Source organism: Hemibagrus wyckioides, linkage group LG11, assembly GCF_019097595.1.
Source record: "Hemibagrus wyckioides isolate EC202008001 linkage group LG11, SWU_Hwy_1.0, whole genome shotgun sequence".
In the NCBI taxonomy this organism is placed as follows: Eukaryota; Metazoa; Chordata; class Actinopteri; order Siluriformes; family Bagridae; genus Hemibagrus; species Hemibagrus wyckioides.
The window spans coordinates 509,068-529,135 of record NC_080720.1 but is presented as its reverse complement, the minus strand read 5'-3'; the positions used below and the strand labels follow the sequence as shown (position 1 = coordinate 529,135).

The window sequence follows — 20,068 nt, the reverse complement described above, 5'->3', positions numbered from 1 at the left end:
TTGCACATCGAATCGGTCTGTAACCTTAAACACTTGTCTTGCACATTACTTGTTTTTCATCCAATTCTCCATATTTATTCCTAAATCTCTGTATTTTAGTATTTTTCTGCTATATTTTGTATATTTTGCTTATATTTTGTTATTTGATATATTTTTGTACCCTAATTTGGGTATTTTATTATTTTGTTATATTCCTTCCTATTTTATCTATTACCTGTGATTGTGGATACTGCTGGAAACTGTGAATTTCCCTTTGGGATGAATAAAGTATCTATCTATCATCACCTCAACATCTCATCACCTCATCACCTCAACATCTCATCATCTCAACATCTCATCATCTCAACACCTCAACACCTCATCACCTCAACATCTCATCATCTCAACACCTCATCACCTCAACATCTCATCATCTCAACATCTCATCATCTCAACACCTCAACATCTCATCATCTCAACATCTCATCATCTCAACACCTCATCATCTCAACACCTCAACATCTCATCATCTCAACATCTCATCATCTCAACACCTCAACACCTCATCACCTCAACATCTCATCATCTCAACATCTCATCATCTCATCACCTCAACATCTCATCATCTCAACACCTCAACACCTCATCACCTCAACATCTCATCATCTCAACACCTCATCACCTCAACATCTCATCACCTCAACACCTCATCATCTCAACATCTCATCATCTCAACACCTCATCACCTCAACACCTCATCACCTCAACATCTCATCATCTCAACACCTCATCACCTCAACACCTCATCATGTCAACACCTCAAAACCTGAAGATCTCAACACCTCATCACCTCAACATCTCATCACCTCAACATCTCATCATCTCAACACCTCAAAACCTGAAGATCTCAACACCTCATCACCTCAACATCTCATCATCTCAACACCTCAAAACCTGAAGATCTCAACACCTCATCACCTCAACATCTCATCATCTCAACACCTCAACACCTCATCACCTCAACATCTCATCATCTCAACACCTCATCATTTCAACACCTCAACACCTCATCACCTCAACATCTCATCATCTCAACACCTCAAAACCTCAAGATCTCAACACCTCAACACCTCAACATCTCATCATCTCAACACCTCATCATCTCAACACCTCAACACCTCATCACCTCAACATCTCATCATCTCATCATCTCAACACCTCAACACCTCATCACCTCAACATCTCATCATCTCAACACCTCAAAACCTCAAGATCTCAACACCTCAACATCTCATCATCTCAACACCTCAACACCTCAATATCTCATCACCTCAATACCTCAACATCTCAACACCTCAACATCTCATCATCTCATCATCTCAACACCTCAACACCTCAACACCTCATCATCTCAACACCTCAATATCTCATCACCTCAACATCTCAACATCTCAACACCTCAATACCTCATCACCTCATCATCTCAACACCTCATCACCTCAACATCTCAACATCTCAACACCTCAACACCTCAACATCTCATCATCTCATCATCTCAACATCTCAACACTCCACACCTCAATACCTCAACATCTCAACACCTCAACACTCCACACCTCAATACCTCAACATCTCAACACCTCAACATCTCATCATCTCATCACCTCAACATCTCAACACTCCACACCTCAATACCTCATCTCAACACCTCAACATCTCATCATCTCAACACCTCAACACCTCAACACCTCAATATCTCATCACCTCAATACCTCAACATCTCAACACCTCAATACCTCAACATCTCAACACCTCAACATCTCATCATCTCATCATCTCAACACCTCAACACCTCATCATCTCAACACCTCAACAGCTCAATATCTCATCACCTCAACATCTCAACATCTCAACACCTCAATACCTCATCACCTCAACATCTCATCATCTCAACACCTCATCACCTCAACATCTCAACACCTCAATACCTCATCACCTCAACATCTCATCATCTCAACACCTCAATACCTCATCACCTCAACATCTCATCATCTCAACACCTCAATACCTCATCACCTCAACATCTCAACATCTCAACACCTCAACATCTCAACATCTCATCATCTCAACACCTCAACATCTCAACACCTCAATACCTCAACATCTCAACACCTCAACACCTCAACATCTCATCATCTCATCACCTCAACACCTCAACATCTCAACACTCCACACCTCAATACCTCAACATCTCAACACCTCAACACCTGATCATCTCAACACCTCAACATCTCAACACCTCAACATCTCAACACCTCAACACCTCATCATCTCATCATCTCATCATCTCAACACCTCAACACCTCAATACCTCAACATCTCAACACCTCAACACCTGATCATCTCAACACCTCAACATCTCAACACCTCAACACCTCAATACCTCAACATCTCAACACCTCAACATCTCAACACCTCAACATCTCAATACCTCAACATCTCAACACCTCAACACCTGATCATCTCAACACCTCAACATCTCAACACCTCAACACCTCATCATCTCATCATCTCATCATCTCAACACCTCAACACCTCAACACCTCAATACCTCAACATCTCAACACCTCAACACCTGATCATCTCAACACCTCAACACCTCAATACCTCAATACCTCATCATCTCATCATCTCATCATCTCAACACCTCAACACCTCAATATCTCATCACCTCAATACCTCAACATCTCAACACCTCAATACCTCAACATCTCAACACCTCAACATCTCATCATCTCATCATCTCATCATCTCATCATCTCAACACCTCAACACCTCATCATCTCAACACCTCAACACCTCAATATCTCATCACCTCAACATCTCAACATCTCAACATCTCATCATCTCATCATCTCAACACCTCAACATCTCAACACCTCAACACCTCAACACTCCACACCTCAATACCTCAACATCTCAACACCTCAACATCTCATCATCTCATCACCTCAACACCTCAACACCTCAACACTCCACACCTCAATACCTCAACATCTCAACACCTCAACATCTCATCATCTCATCACCTCAATACCTCAACATCTCAACACCTCAACATCTCATCATCTCAACACCTCAACATCTCAACACCTCAACATCTCAACACTCCACACCTCAATACCTCAACATCTCAACACCTCAACACCTCAACATCTCAACACCTCAACACCTCAATACCTCAACATCTCAACACCTCAACATCTCAACACCTCAACATCTCAATACCTCAACATCTCAACACCTCAATACCTGATCATCTCAACACCTCAACATCTCAACACCTCAACACCTCAATACCTCAACATCTCAACACCTCAACACCTGATCATCTCAACACCTCAATACCTCAACATCTCAACACCTCAACACCTGATCATCTCAACACCTCAACATCTCAACACCTCAACACCTCATCATCTCATCATCTCATCATCTCAACACCTCAACACCTCAATACCTCAACATCTCAACACCTCAACACCTGATCATCTCAACACCTCAACACCTCAATACCTCAACACCTCAATACCTCAACACCTCAACACCTCAACACCTGATCATCTCAACACCTCAACATCTCAACACCTCAACACCTCAATACCTCAACATCTCAACACCTCAACACCTGATCATCTCAACACCTCAACATCTCAACACCTCATCATCTCAACACCTCAACACCTCAATACCTCAACATCTCAACACCTCAACACCTGATCATCTCAACACCTCAACATCTCAACACCTCAACACCTCATCATCTCATCATCTCATCATCTCAACACCTCAACACCTCAATACCTCAACATCTCAACACCTCAACACCTCAATACCTCAACACATCAATACCTCAACACCTCAACACCTCAACAACTGATCATCTCAACACCTCAACACCTCATCACCTGATCATCTCAACCCCTCAACACCTCAACACCTGATCATCTCAACACCTCAACATCTCAACACCTCAACACCTCATCATCCCATCATCTCATCATCTCAACACCTCAACACCTCAATACCTCAACATCTCAACATCTCAACATCTCAACACCTCAACACCTCAATACCTCAACATCTCAACACCTCAACACCTGATCATCTCAACACCTCAACACCTCAACACCTGATCATCTCAACACCTCAACATCTCAACACCTCAACACCTCATCACCTGATCATCTCAACCCCTCAACATCTCAACACCTCAACACCTCAATACCTCAACATCTCAACACCTCAACACCTGATCATCTCAACACCTCAACACCTCATCACCTGATCATCTCAACCCCTCAACATCTCAACACCTCAACATCTCAACACCTCATCACCTCAACACCTCAACATCTCAACACTCCACATCTCAACACCTCAACACCTCATCATCCCATCACCTCAACACCTCAACATCTCAACACCTCATCATCTCAACACCTCAACATCTCAACACCTCATCACCTCATCATCTCAACACCTCATCATCTCATCACCTCAACACCTCAACATCTCAACACCTCAACACCTCATCATCTCAACACCTCAACATCTCAACATCTCAACACCTCATCACCTCATCATCTCAACACCTCATCATCTCAACACCTCAACATCTTAACACTCCACATCTCAACACCTCATCACCTCATCATCTCAACACCTCAACACCTCATCATATCATCTCATCATCTCAACACCTCAACACCTCAAAACCTCAACATCTGAACACCTTGACACCTCATCACCTCAACACCTCATCATCTCATCATCTCAACACCTCAACACCTCAACACCTCAAAACCTCAACATCTGAACACCTTGACACCTCATCACCTCAACATCTCATCATCTCAACACCTCAACACCTCAACACCTCAACATCTCAACACCTCAACATCTCAACACCTCAACACCTCATCATCTCAACACCTCAACATCTCGTCACCTCAACATCTCAACACCTCATCATCTCAACACCTCATCATCTCAACACCTCATCATCTCAACACCTCAACATCTCAACACCTCAACATGTCATGGACTGCTGGACATTTTCCTTGCCAGAGCACTAGAGGGTGGTCTGGCAGGGTTCCTTGATGTTCCCGTGTGCTTTTGTTTATGTTGTGTTTGCATGTGTGCTTGCCCCACCCAATCCTTCCTCCTGTTCCCCGCCTCTGCACACCTGTTCCTTATGTTTCAGTGATTACTTTCGCTTTTAATCCCTGCTGTCTTGTGCTTGTTTGCTGAGTCTTTATCGTTTATTATGTGGTTTAGCCTCCTGGTTTCTTCTGCTTGTTTTTGTGTTTGTTTTTGTTATGTTGTACTTAGTTGCCTAGTTTCCCCCAGTGTTTCCATGTCTCTGTTTTTGTTATTTATTAATAAAATACCCATTTTTTCATCGTATCCCTGCATTTGGGTCTGGATTCTGTACCAGTGGAGGCACCAACTCCTGACACAACATCTCAACACTTCAACACTTCAACACCTCAACACTTCAATATCTCAACATCTCAACATCTCAACATCTCAACACTTCAATATCTCAACACCTCAACACCTCAACACTTCAATATCTCAACACCTCATCATCTCAACATCTTATCATCTCAACACTTCAATATCTCAACACCTCATCATCTCAACATCTCAACACCTCAACACTTCAATATCTCAACACCTCATCATCTCAACATCTCAACATCTTATCATCTCAACACTTCAATATCTCAACACCTCAACATCTCAACACCTCAACACCTCAACACTTCAATATCTCAACACCTCAACACTTCAATATCTCAACACCTCAACACCTCAACACTTCAATATCTCAACACCTCAACACCTCAACACTTCAATATCTCAACACCTCATCATCTCAACATCTTATCACCTCAACACCTCAACACTTCAATATCTCAACACCTCATCATCTCAACATCTTATCATCTCAACACTTCAATATCTCAACATCTCAACATCTCAACACCTCATCATCTCAACATCTTATCATCTCAACACTTCAATATCTCAACACCTCAACATCTCAACACCTCAACACCTCAACACTTCAATATCTCAACACCTCAACATCTCAACATCTCAACATCTTATCATCTCAACACTTCAATATCTCAACACCTCATCATCTCAACATCTCAACATCTTATCATCTCAACACTTCAATATCTCAACACCTCAACACCTCAACATCTCAACACCTCAACACCTCAACACTTCAATATCTCAACACCTCAACATCTTATCATCTCAACATCTTATCATCTCAACACTTCAATATCTCAACACCTCAACACCTCATCATCTCAACACTTCAATACCTCAACACCTCAACATCTCAACACCTCAACATCTCATCACCTGATCATCTCAACACCTCAACATCTTATCATCTCAACACCTCAACATCTCAACATCTTATCATCTCAACACCTCAACATCTCAACACCTCAACATTTCAACACCTCAACATCTCAACATCTTATCATCTCAACACCTCAACATCTCAACACCTCAACATTTCAACACCTCAACATCTCAACATCTTATCATCTCAACACCTCAACATTTCAACACCTCAACATCTCATCACCTGATCATCTCAACACCTCAACACTCCACATCTCAACATATCAACACTCCACATCTCAACATATCAACATCTCAACATCTCAACACCTCAACACTCCACATCTCAACATATCAACATCTCAACATCTCAACACCTCAACACTCCACATCTCAACACCTCAACATCTCAGCACCTCAACATCTCAACATCTCATCACAATGTTACAGTGAACCTGATCCTGAGCCTTCACCTGTAATTTGTGTGTAAATGTGAGATGATGAAGTGCTGAACAATCACAATAAGACCTCAGTGTTACTGTGGAGCAAGTTCTCTAACCTCACCTCACTCACATACTGTAAAACACAGACAAATCAAGCTAATGATCCAGTTTTTAAGATGAAAGTAAATGAAAGTTAACAGTTTAAAACTCATCACCACTTTATTTCCTGAAAGAGGAAACATGTTTAACAAAAACAGGATCAAGTTAGAACTGAGAAAAATGTCTAGAAATAGGTGCCTTTATAATTCTTTGATATGTCTCTGTACCTCAGGTAGATCTTCACCTTAATTCATTTACATTACATTAATTCCCTCCAGGAATGAAACTCCACCTTTCTCCTTAATGATATCTTAAAGTAAAGTGAAGTAAACTGCATCTCAAATCACTGCTACACACTTCCCCTGTGCACTCCATACTCTTGTGTCTGGTGTGTGAATGTCAGGAGGATCAAATCGTCTCTGATGGAACACTAAAGTTTTCAACTGAAAGGAAATTGGAGCAGTCGATGGCGAATGAACTCGGAGCGTGTGACGTGACACCGCTAGCTTTAGCAGAAAATATTAAAGAATAAATCCCATTTAAAATCCATTTATCAGACCAGTACCAGCTCCTGGTAGCCCCGCCCCCTTCCTGTAAGCAAAGCTGCGAGTGTTGAGTTCCTGAAGTGTCCAACATTCACACTTTGTTTTTCGTTTTTTTTATGGACGAATAAATTCATCATCAAGAGACTTGAAATGCTCTTCTTCTTCTTCTTCTTCTTCTTCATCATCTTCTTGCTGCAGTTTTCAGTGTGACTCAGATTATTTATACTACACGATGATGTAGAATAGTGCACGTGTGTGTGATGTGGACATGTGATGTAAGGTACAGATGGAGTGGCAGAACTAGACTGTGAGGTGTTTCTCCTCATCGTTCCTGACCAGCTCTCTGAGACCCTGCTGGTTAAAGATGCCGCTATTTCACACCTCAGACGGCCAATCAGACACGTCCTGTCCTAGATTAATAACACAAATAACTTTTTGTACTTGGGATGTTTATGGATCATATCGATGCTTTAGATAAATCATTTTCATCATCACTTTCCCTCTTACTCACATCTTTGCTGTTCTCCACATCGGACTCGCTGCTGAAGTCCTCCGTGTTCAGGTTCTCAAAGTCTGACTCTCCGACGGCGATGGGGACTCGCACGGTCAGGTTGGGGTTGTGGATGAAGGACATGCGGTCCTCGTCGATCATGTACTTGCCCACGCTGCTGCCGATGCCACTGGTGGTGCCGTTGCCGTTCTTAGCGAAGTCGAGCTCGCCGCACTTGATGTCCACTCCCGTGTGGTTGCCGATGATGTTTAGTTTCTTCTCGTACATATCATCCAAAGGTTTGTCTTCGTCCTCCAAAGGTGACTTCTTCAGAACGTGAGCCACCAGCAGCCGCACGTGGACCTTGAGCCAGGCGATGCCCTTTTTAATCCGGATCACTGAGATCTGCAGGTTGTTCATCTCCCCGTCATCATCAGTGGCTGCCAGATTATCAGCGCTGAAGGAGCTGAGCAGCAGAGCCAGGAAGAGGTTCAGCACCTGGACAGGGGAACGCAGGAGACACTCATCAGCAGGACCAACACAAAAAATAGACGAAGACGTGCACAAGGAGGAGCAATAACCAGTCTGGAGCTTCTGGAAGCTCAGGATCGTGATTACATGAGAAATTCAAACAAATTCAGAGTAATCAAGAGTGATGTTGAATTTCACTCAGCATCATGTGACAGAAGCCATCAAGGTGTGAACACTAGCCCCTCCCTTTACACCTGCTGCTGAACTCTGATCTGTACACAGCGCAGGTTTATTACACGTCCACATCAGCAGCAGCTCACACAGTGAACAGAAAGAGTGAGAGAAGGTTTAAACTCACCACTAAGTTTCCAATGACCATGACCATCATGAAGACGGTGAGGCACATGGTCTGTCCAGCCACCTCCATGCAGTCCCACATGGTCTCGATCCATTCTCCACACAGCACGCGGAACACGATCAGGAAGGAGTGGAAGAAGTCGTTCATGTGCCAGCGCGGCAGGTCGCAGTCTGAGGCGATTTTACACACACAGTCCTTGTAGCTCTTCCCAAACAGCTGCATGCCCACCACGGCGAAGATGAAGACAATGATGGCCAGCACCAGGGTCAAGTTTCCCAGAGCACCCACAGAGTTCCCAATGATCTTGATCAGCATGTTCAAAGTGGGCCATGACTTGGCCAGTTTGAAGACCCTCAGCTACAGAAGAACAGAAGAGGAACGAAGCTCAACGCAACACTTTAGTAGGCCTCTGATAACCTGACTTTAACAAACAGTTAGCATGAAAAATGTACACTTTATAGCACGAAGAGGTTGCAGAGAGCTTTACATTCACCACTCGACCTTCATGCAGCTCATCTGCTTAGCTAAAACCATCCAACATTAACGATGCTTCCTGTTTACCATCTTAAATCTGTGATAAATTCCGATACTGCGTTAAAGGAAACTCCTAAATAACAAAATCCTTTAGATCATTTTTCTTTCTTCACACTCAAACTTTACTTAAAAAAACCCTTTCAAGGATCTTTTGTTATGCTTGTGTGGCAACTTCTATAGAAGTAAGAAATTAGCATCTAAGCTAACAGGAAGTGAAAAAGCAAACACTGTGCTGTAGCTCCCCCTTCAGTACATTTGGGATTACAACCAAATCTCCTGTCTGTACACTCACCACGTGCTCAGACCCTAATAACACTCCAAACTTCAGATAATGAATCAGGATTTATTAAAACACACAGACACACACTCACCAATCTGAAGGACCTCAGCACTGATAATCCCTCAACATCAGCAAGCCCCAGCTCCACCAGACTCAGGCTCACGATGAAGCCATCAAAGATGTTCCAGCCTTCCTGGAAGTAGTAGTAGGGGTCCATGGCAATCAGCTTGGCGAACATCTCCGCTGTGAAAATCCCCGTGAACACCTACAGGCAGAGAGAAAATCCCTTCATCATACAGACATTTTAATACACAACACAAGCTCAGAGAGGAAAATATTCTGACCATACAATACATTATCGTTTCCATGGTAACAGCTCAGTGTCATGGTGGATGCTCCACTGAGAATAAACACATCTTACAAACTTTGAGGAGAAATGTGTGTGTGTGTATGATGTGTGTGTGTGTGTGTGTGTATGATGTGTGTGTGTGTGTGTGTGTATGATGAGTGTGTGTGTGTGTGTGTGTATGATGAGGGAGTGTGTGTGTGTGTGTGTGTGTGTGTATGATGAGTATGTGTGTGTGTGTTTGTATGATATGTGTGTGTATTTGTGTGTGTGTATGATGTGTGTGTGTGTGTTTATGATGAGTGTGTGTGAGTGTGTGTGTATGATGAGGGAGTGTGTGTGTGTGTGTGTGTATGATGAGTATGTGTGTGTGTGTTTGTATGATATGTGTGTGTATGTGTGTGTGTGTATGATGTGTGTGTGTGTGTTTATGATGAGTGTGTGTGAGTGTGTGTGTATGATGAGGGAGTGTGTGTGTGTGTGTGTGTGTGTGTATGATGAGTATGTGTGTGTGTGTTTGTATGATATGTGTGTGTATGTGTGTGTGTGTATGATGTGTGTGTGTGTGTGTGTTTATGATGAGTGTGTGTGAGTGTGTGTGTATGATGAGTGAGTGTGTGTGTGTGTGTGTGTGTGTATGATGAGTATGTGTGTGTGTGTGTGTGTGTGTATGATGTGTGTGTGTGTATGATGAGTGTGTGTGTGTGTGTGTGTGTATGATGAGTGAGTGTATGTGTGTGTGTATGATGAGTATGTGTGTGTGTTTGTATGATATGTGTGTGTATGTGTGTGTGTGTGTGTGTGTTTATGATGAGTGTGTGTGAGTGTGTGTGTATGATGAGTGTGTGTGTGTGTGTGTGTGTGTGTGTGTATGATGAGTGAGTGTATGTGTGTGTGTATGATGAGTATGTGTGTGTGTGTTTGTATGATGTGTGTGTATGTGTGTGTATGATGAGTATGTGTGTGTGTGTTTGTATGATATGTGTGTGTGTATGATCAGTCAGTGTGTGTCAGTGGTGTGTATCAGTCAGAGGTGAAGCTGGAGTTTCTTTGTGGTTTCTCAGTAACATGATGAGTGCACAACTGCATGGTGTTTGTTTTGTTTCTGGAGTGTTTATAGCTGCTAACACACCAAGCCACAACAGGAAGTGACAAAATGTTTAAATGGATTAAATGTAACTGTAAACAGATAAAAAGTCTGATTTATCGTTCAGATCTAAAACTGTAGATATTAATAAACAACAGGGATTCAGGAGAAATAACAGCAGAAACACGCAGTAATAAAGAAATACTCCAGTCTGTGGGAACAGCAGCTCTGATTCTCCACATCACCTCCACTCACAGGGTTTCAATCACTACACAACATTACACAACATTACACATTACACAACCTTCACTACACATCACACAACATCACACAACATTACACAACATTACACAACCTTCACTACACATCACACAACAATACACAACATTACACAACCTTCACTACACATCACACAACATCACACAACATTACACAACCTTCACTACACATCACACAACATTACACAGCCTTCACTACTCAATGTTACACAACCTTCACTACACATCACACAACATTACACAGCCTTCAATACACAAAATTACACAACCTTCACTACACAACATTACACAACCTTCACTGCACAACATTACACAACCTTCACTACACAACATTACACAACCTTCACTACACATCACACAACATTACACAACATTCAATACACAACATGACACAACATTCAATACACAACATTACACAACCTTCACTACACAACATTACACAGCCTTCAATACACAACATTACACAACCTTCACTACACAACATTACACAACCTTCACTACACAACATTACACAACCTTCAATACACAACATTACACAGCCTTCACTACTCAATGTTACACAACCTTCACTACACATCACACAACATTACACAGCCTTCAACACACAAAATTACACAACCTTCACTACACAACATTACACAACCTTCACTACACAACATTACACAACCTTCACTACACAACATTACACAACATTACACAACCTTCACTACACAACATTACACAACATTACACAACCTTCACTACACAACATTACACAGCCTTCAATACACAACATTACACAACATTACACAACATTCACTACATATCACACAATGTTACACAGCCTTCAATACACAACATTACACAACCTTCACTACACAACATTACACAACCTTCAATACACAACATTACACAACCTTCAATACACAACATTACACAACCTTCACTACACAACATTACACAACCTTCAATACACAACATTACACAACCTTCAATACACAACATTACACAACCTTCAATACACAACATTACACAACCTTCAATACACAACATTACACAACCTTCAATAAACAACATTACACAACCTTCACTACACAACATTACACAGCCTTCAATAAACAACATTACACAGCCTTCACTACACAACATTATACAGCCTTCAATAAACAACATTATACAGCCTTCACTACACAACGTTACACAGCCTTCACTACACAACATTACAAAACCTACACTACAAAACATTATACAGCCTTCACTACACAACGTTACACAGCCTTCACTACACAACATTACACAACCTACACTACAAAACATTATACAGCCTTCACTACACAACGTTACACAGCCTTCACTACACAACATTACACAGCCTTCACTACACAACATTACACAGCCTACACTACACAACATTACACAGCCTTCACTACACAACATTATACAGACTTCACTACACAACATTAAACAGCCTTCACTACACAACATTACACAACCATCACTACACAACATTATACTGACTTCACTACACAACATTACACAGCCTTCACTACACAACATTACACAGCCTTCACTACACAACATTACACAACCTTCACTACACAACATTACACAGACTTCACTACACAACATTACACATTACACAGCCTTCACTTCACAACATTACACAACCTTCACTACACAACATTACACAGCCATCACTACACAACATTACACAGCATTCAGTACACAACATTACACATAACACAGCCATCACTACACAACATTACACAGCATTCAGTACACAACATTACACATTACACAGCCTTCACTACACAATGTTACACAACCTTCACTACACAACATTACACAGCCTTAACCACACAATGTTACACAGCCTTCACTACACAGAATTACACAGCCATCACTACACAACGTTACACAGCCTTCACTACACAACATTACACAGCCTTCACTACACAACATTACACAGCCTTCACTACACAACATAATACAGACTTCACTACACAACATTATACAGACTTCACTACACAACATTATACAGACTTCACTACACAACATTACACAGCCTTCACTACACAACATTACACAGCCTTCACTACACAACATTACACAGACTTCACTACACTGTCACACAACCTTCACTACACAACATTACACAGCCTTCACTACACAACATTACACAGACTTCACTACACAACATTACACAGCCTTCACTACACAACATTATACAGCCTTCACTACACAACATTATACAGCCTTCACTACACAACATTAGACAGCCTTCAGTACACAACATTACACAGCCTTCACTGCACAACATTATACAGCCTTCACTACACAACATTACACAGCCTTCACTACACAACATTACACAGCCGTCACTACACAACATTACACAGCCTTCAGTACACAACATTACACAGCCTTCACTACACAACATTATACAGACTTCACTACACAACATTAAACAGCCTTCACTACACAACATTACACAACCATCACTACACAACATTACACATCACACAGCCTTCACTTCACAACATTACACAACCTTCACTACACAACATTACACAGCCATCACTACACAACATTACACAGCATTCAGTACACAACATTACACATAACACAGCCATCACTACACAACATTACACAGCATTCAGTACACAACATTACACATTACACAGCCTTCACTACACAATGTTACACAACCTTCACTACACAACATTACACAGCCTTAACCACACAATGTTACACAGCCTTCACTACACAGAATTACACAGCCATCACTACACAACGTTACACAGCCTTCACTACACAACATTACACAGCCTTCACTACACAACATTACACAGCCTTCACTACACAACATAATACAGACTTCACTACACAACATTATACAGACTTCACTACACAACATTATACAGACTTCACTACACAACATTACACAGCCTTCACTACACAACATTACACAGCCTTCACTACACAACATTACACAGACTTCACTACACTGTCACACAACCTTCACTACACAACATTACACAACCTTCACTACACAACATTATACAGACTTCACTGCACAACATTACACAACCTTCACTACACAATGTTACAAAACCTTCACTACACAACATTACACAACCTTCACTACACAACATTATACAGACTTCACTGCACAACATTACACAACCTTCACTACACAACATTACACAACCTTCACTACACAACATTATACAGACTTCACTGCACAACATTACACAACCTTCACTACACAACATTACACAGCCGTCACTACACAACATTACACAGCCTTCAGTACACAACATTATACAGACTTCACTACACAACATTATACAGCCTTCACTACACAACATTATACAGCCTTCACTACACAACATTACACAGACTTCACTACACAACATTACACAGCCTTCACTACACAACATTACACAACCTTCACTACACAACATTACACAGACTTCACTACACAACATTACACATAACACAGCTTTCACTTCACAACATTACACAACCTTCACTACACAACATTACACAGCCATCACTACACAACATTACACAGCATTCAGTACACAACATTACACATTACACAGCCTTCACTACACAATGTTACACAACCTTCACTACACAACATTACACAGCCTTAACCACACAATGTTACACAGCCTTCACTACACAGAATTACACAGCCATCACTACACAACGTTACACAGCCTTCACTACACAACATTACACAGCCTTCACTACACAACATTATACAGACTTCACTACACAACATTACACAGCCTTCACTACACAACATTATACAGACTTCACTACACAACATTATACAGCCTTCACTACACAACATTACACAACCTTAACCACACAATGTTACACAGCCTTCACTACACAGAATTACACAGCCATCACTACACAACGTTACACAGCCTTCACTACACAACATTACACAGCCTTCACTACACAACATTACACAGCCTTCACTACACAACATTATACAGACTTCACTACACAACATTACACAGCCTTCACTACACAACATTATACAGACTTCACTACACAACATTATACAGCCTTCACTACACAACATTATACAGACTTCACTACACAACACTATACAGACTTCAATACACAACATTATACAGACTTCACTACACAACATTACACAGCCTTCACTACACAACATTACACAGCCTTCACTACACAACATTATACAGACTTCACTACACAACATTACACAGCCTTCACTACACAACATTACACAGCCTTCACTACACAACATTATACAGACTTCACTACACAACATTACACAGACTTCACTACACAACATTACACAGCCTTCACTACACAACATTACACAGACTTCACTACACAACATTACACAGCCTTCACTACACAACATTACACAGACTTCACTACACAACATTACACAGACTTCACTACACAACATTATACAGCCTTCACTACACAACATTATACAGACTTCACTACACAACATTACACAGCCTTCACTACACAACATTACACAGCCTTCACTACACAACATTATACAGACTTCACTACACAACATTATACAGCCTTCACTACACAACATTACACAGACTTCACTACACAACATTACACAGCCTTCACTACACAACATTATACAGACTTCACTGCACAACATTACACAGACTTCACTACACAACATTACACAGCCTTCACTACACAACATTATACAGACTTCACTACACAACATTACACAACCTTCACTACACAACATTACACAGCCATCACTACACAACATTACACAGCTTTCAGTACACAACATTACACAGCCTTCACTACACAATGTTACAAAACCTTCACTACACAACATTACACAGCCGTCACTACACAACATTACACAGCCTTCAGTACACAACATTACACAGCCTTCACTACACAACATTACACAGCCTTCACTACACAACATTACACAGCCTTCACTACACAATGTTACACAGCCTTCACTACACAACATTACACAACCATCACTACACAACATTGTACAGCCTTCACTACACATTACACAGCCTTCACTACACAACATTACACAGACTTCACTACACAACATTACACAGACTTCACTACACAACATTATACAGCCTTCACTACACAACATTATACAGCCTTCACTACACAACATTACACAGACTTCACTACACAACATTACACAGACTTCACTACACAACATTACACAGCCTTCACTACACAATGTTACACAGCCTTCACTACACAACATTACACAGACTTCACTACACAACATTACACAGACTTCACTACACAACATTACACAGCCTTCACTACACAACATTACACAGCCTTCACTACACAACATTACACAGACTTCACTACACAACATTACACAGCCTTCACTACACAACATTACACAGACTTCACTACAAAACATTACACAGACTTCACTACACAACATTATACAGCCTTAACTACACAACATTACACAGACTTCACTACACAACATTACACAGACTTCACTACACAACATTACACAGAATTCACTACACAACATTACACAACCTTCACTACACAACATTACACAGCCGTCACTACACAACATTACACAGCCTTCAGTACACAACATTACACAGCCTTCACCAAACAATGTTTCAAAACCTTCACTACACAACATTACACAGCCTTCACTACACAACATTACACAGCCTTCACTACACAACATTACACAGCCTTCACTACACAAAATTACACAGCCTTCACTACACAATGTTACACAGCCTTCACTACACAACATTACACAGACTTCACTACACAATGTTATACAGACTTCACTACACAACATTACACAGCCTTCACTACACAATGTTACACAGCCTTCACTACACAACATTACACAGATTTCACTACACAACATTACACAGCCTTCACTACACAACATTACACAGACTTCACTACACAACATTACACAGACTTCACTACACAACATTATACAGCCTTAACTACACAACATTACACAGACTTCACTACACAACATTACACAGCCTTCACTACACAACATTATACAGACTTCACTACACAACATTACACAACCTTCACTACACAACATTACACAGCCGTCACTACACAACATTACACAGCCTTCAGTACACAACATTACACAGCCTTCACCACACAACATTACACAACCTTCACTACACAACATTATACAGCCTTCACCACACAACATTACACAACCTTCACTACACAACATTACACAGCCTTCACTACACAATGTTACACAGCCTTCACTACACAACATTACACAGCCTTCACTACACAACATTACACAGCCTTCACTACACAAAATTACACAGCCTTCCCTACACAATGTTACACAGCCTTCACTACACAACATTACACAACCATCACTACACAACATTACACAGACTTCACTACACAACATTACACAGCCTTCACTACACAACATTATACAGACTTCACTACACAACATTACACAACCTTCACTACACAACATTACACAGACTTCACTACACAACATTACACAGCCTTCACTACACAACATTATACAGACTTCAATACACAATGTTACACAGCCTTCACTACACAACATTACACAGCCTTCACTACACAATGTTACACAGCCTTCACTACACAACATTACACAGCCTTCACTACACAACATTACACAGACTTCACTACACAATGTTATACAGACTTCACTACACAACATTACACAGCCTTCACTACACAATGTTACACAGCCTTCACTACACAACATTACACAGACTTCACTACACAATGTTATACAGACTTCACTACACAACATTACACAGCCTTCACTACACAATGTTACACAGCCTTCACTACACAACATTACACAGATTTCACTACACAACATTACACAGCCTTCACTACACAACATTACACAGACTTCACTACACAACATTACACAGACTTCACTACACAACATTATACAGCCTTAACTACACAACATTACACAGACTTCACTACACAACATTACACAGCCTTCACTACACAACATTATACAGACTTCACTACACAACATTACACAACCTTCACTACACAACATTACACAGCCGTCACTACACAACATTACACAGCCTTCAGTACACAACATTACACAGCCTTCACCACACAATGTTTCAAAACCTTCACTACACAACATTACACAGCCTTCACTACACAACATTACACAACCATCACTACACAACATTACACAGACTTCACTACACAACATTACACAACCATCTCTACACAACATTATACAGCCTTCAATACACAACATTACACAGACTTCACTACACAACATTATACAGCCTTCACTACACAACATTACACAGCCTTCACTACACAACATTACACAGCCTTCACTACACAACATTACACAGACTTCACTACACAACATTACACAGCCTTCACTACACAACATTATACAGACTTCAATACACAATGTTACACAGCCTTCACTACACAACATTACACAGCCTTCACTACACAACATTACACAGCCTTCACTACACAACATTACACAGACTTCACTACACAACATTACACAGACTTCACTACACAATGTTATACAGACTTCACTACACATTACACAGCCTTCACTACACAATGTTACACAGCCTTCACTACACAATGTTACACAGACTTCACTACACAATGTTACACAGACTTCACTACACAACATTACACAGACTTCACTACACAACATTACACAGCCTTCACTACACAACATTACACAGACTTCACTACACAACATTACACAGCCTTCACTACACAACATTATACAGACTTCACTGCACAACATTACACAGACTTCACTACACAACATTATACAGCCTTAACTACACAACATTACACAGACTTCACTACACAACATTACACAGCCTTCACTACACAACATTATACAGACTTCACTACACAACATTACACAGCCTTCACTACACAGAATTACACAGCCATCACTACACAACGTTACACAGCCTTCACTACACAACATTACACAGCCTTCACTACACAATGTTACACAGCCTTCACTACACAACATTACACAGCCTTCACTACACAACATTATACAGCCTTCACTACACAACATTACACAGACTTCACTACACAACATTACACAGCCATCACTACACAACATTACACAGCCTTCACTACACAACATTACACAGACTTCACTACACAACATTACACAGACTTCACTACACAACATTACACAGACTTCACTACACAACATTACACAGCCTTCACTACACAACATTACACAGCCTTCACTACACAACATTATACAGACTTCAATACACAATGTTACACAGCCTTCACTACACAACATTACACAGCCTTCACTACACAACATTACACAGACTTCACTACACAACATTACACAGCCTTCACTACACAATGTTACACAGCCTTCACTACACAACATTACACAGCCTTCACTACACAACATTACACAGACTTCACTACATAACATTATACAGACTTCAATACACAACATTACACAGCCTTCACTACACAACATTACACAGCCTTCAGTACACAACATTACACAGCCTTCACTACACAACATTACACAGCCTTCAGTACACAACATTACACAGCCTTCACTACACAACATTACACAGCCTTCACTACACAACATTACACAGACTTCACTACATAACATTACACAGCCTTCACTACACAACATTACACAGCCTTCA

At 40.9% G+C, this 20,068-nt stretch overlaps 1 protein-coding gene across 5 annotated transcripts in view; it reads right to left on the bottom strand.

Moving 5' to 3' along the window:
* Positions 1-20,068, bottom strand: part of scn8ab (sodium channel, voltage gated, type VIII, alpha subunit b) — a 132,303-nt gene that overhangs the window by 43,330 nt on the left and 68,905 nt on the right. For all 5 annotated transcript variants that reach the window (XM_058403487.1, XM_058403486.1, XM_058403490.1 and 2 more), the window contains 3 exons: positions 9,726-9,899; positions 8,821-9,177; positions 8,013-8,489 (listed from right to left, as the gene is read on the bottom strand). In XM_058403487.1, the coding sequence (XP_058259470.1) occupies positions 8,013-8,489; positions 8,821-9,177; positions 9,726-9,899 (1,008 nt within the window). The remainder of the gene's footprint in view (positions 1-8,012; positions 8,490-8,820; positions 9,178-9,725; positions 9,900-20,068) is intronic.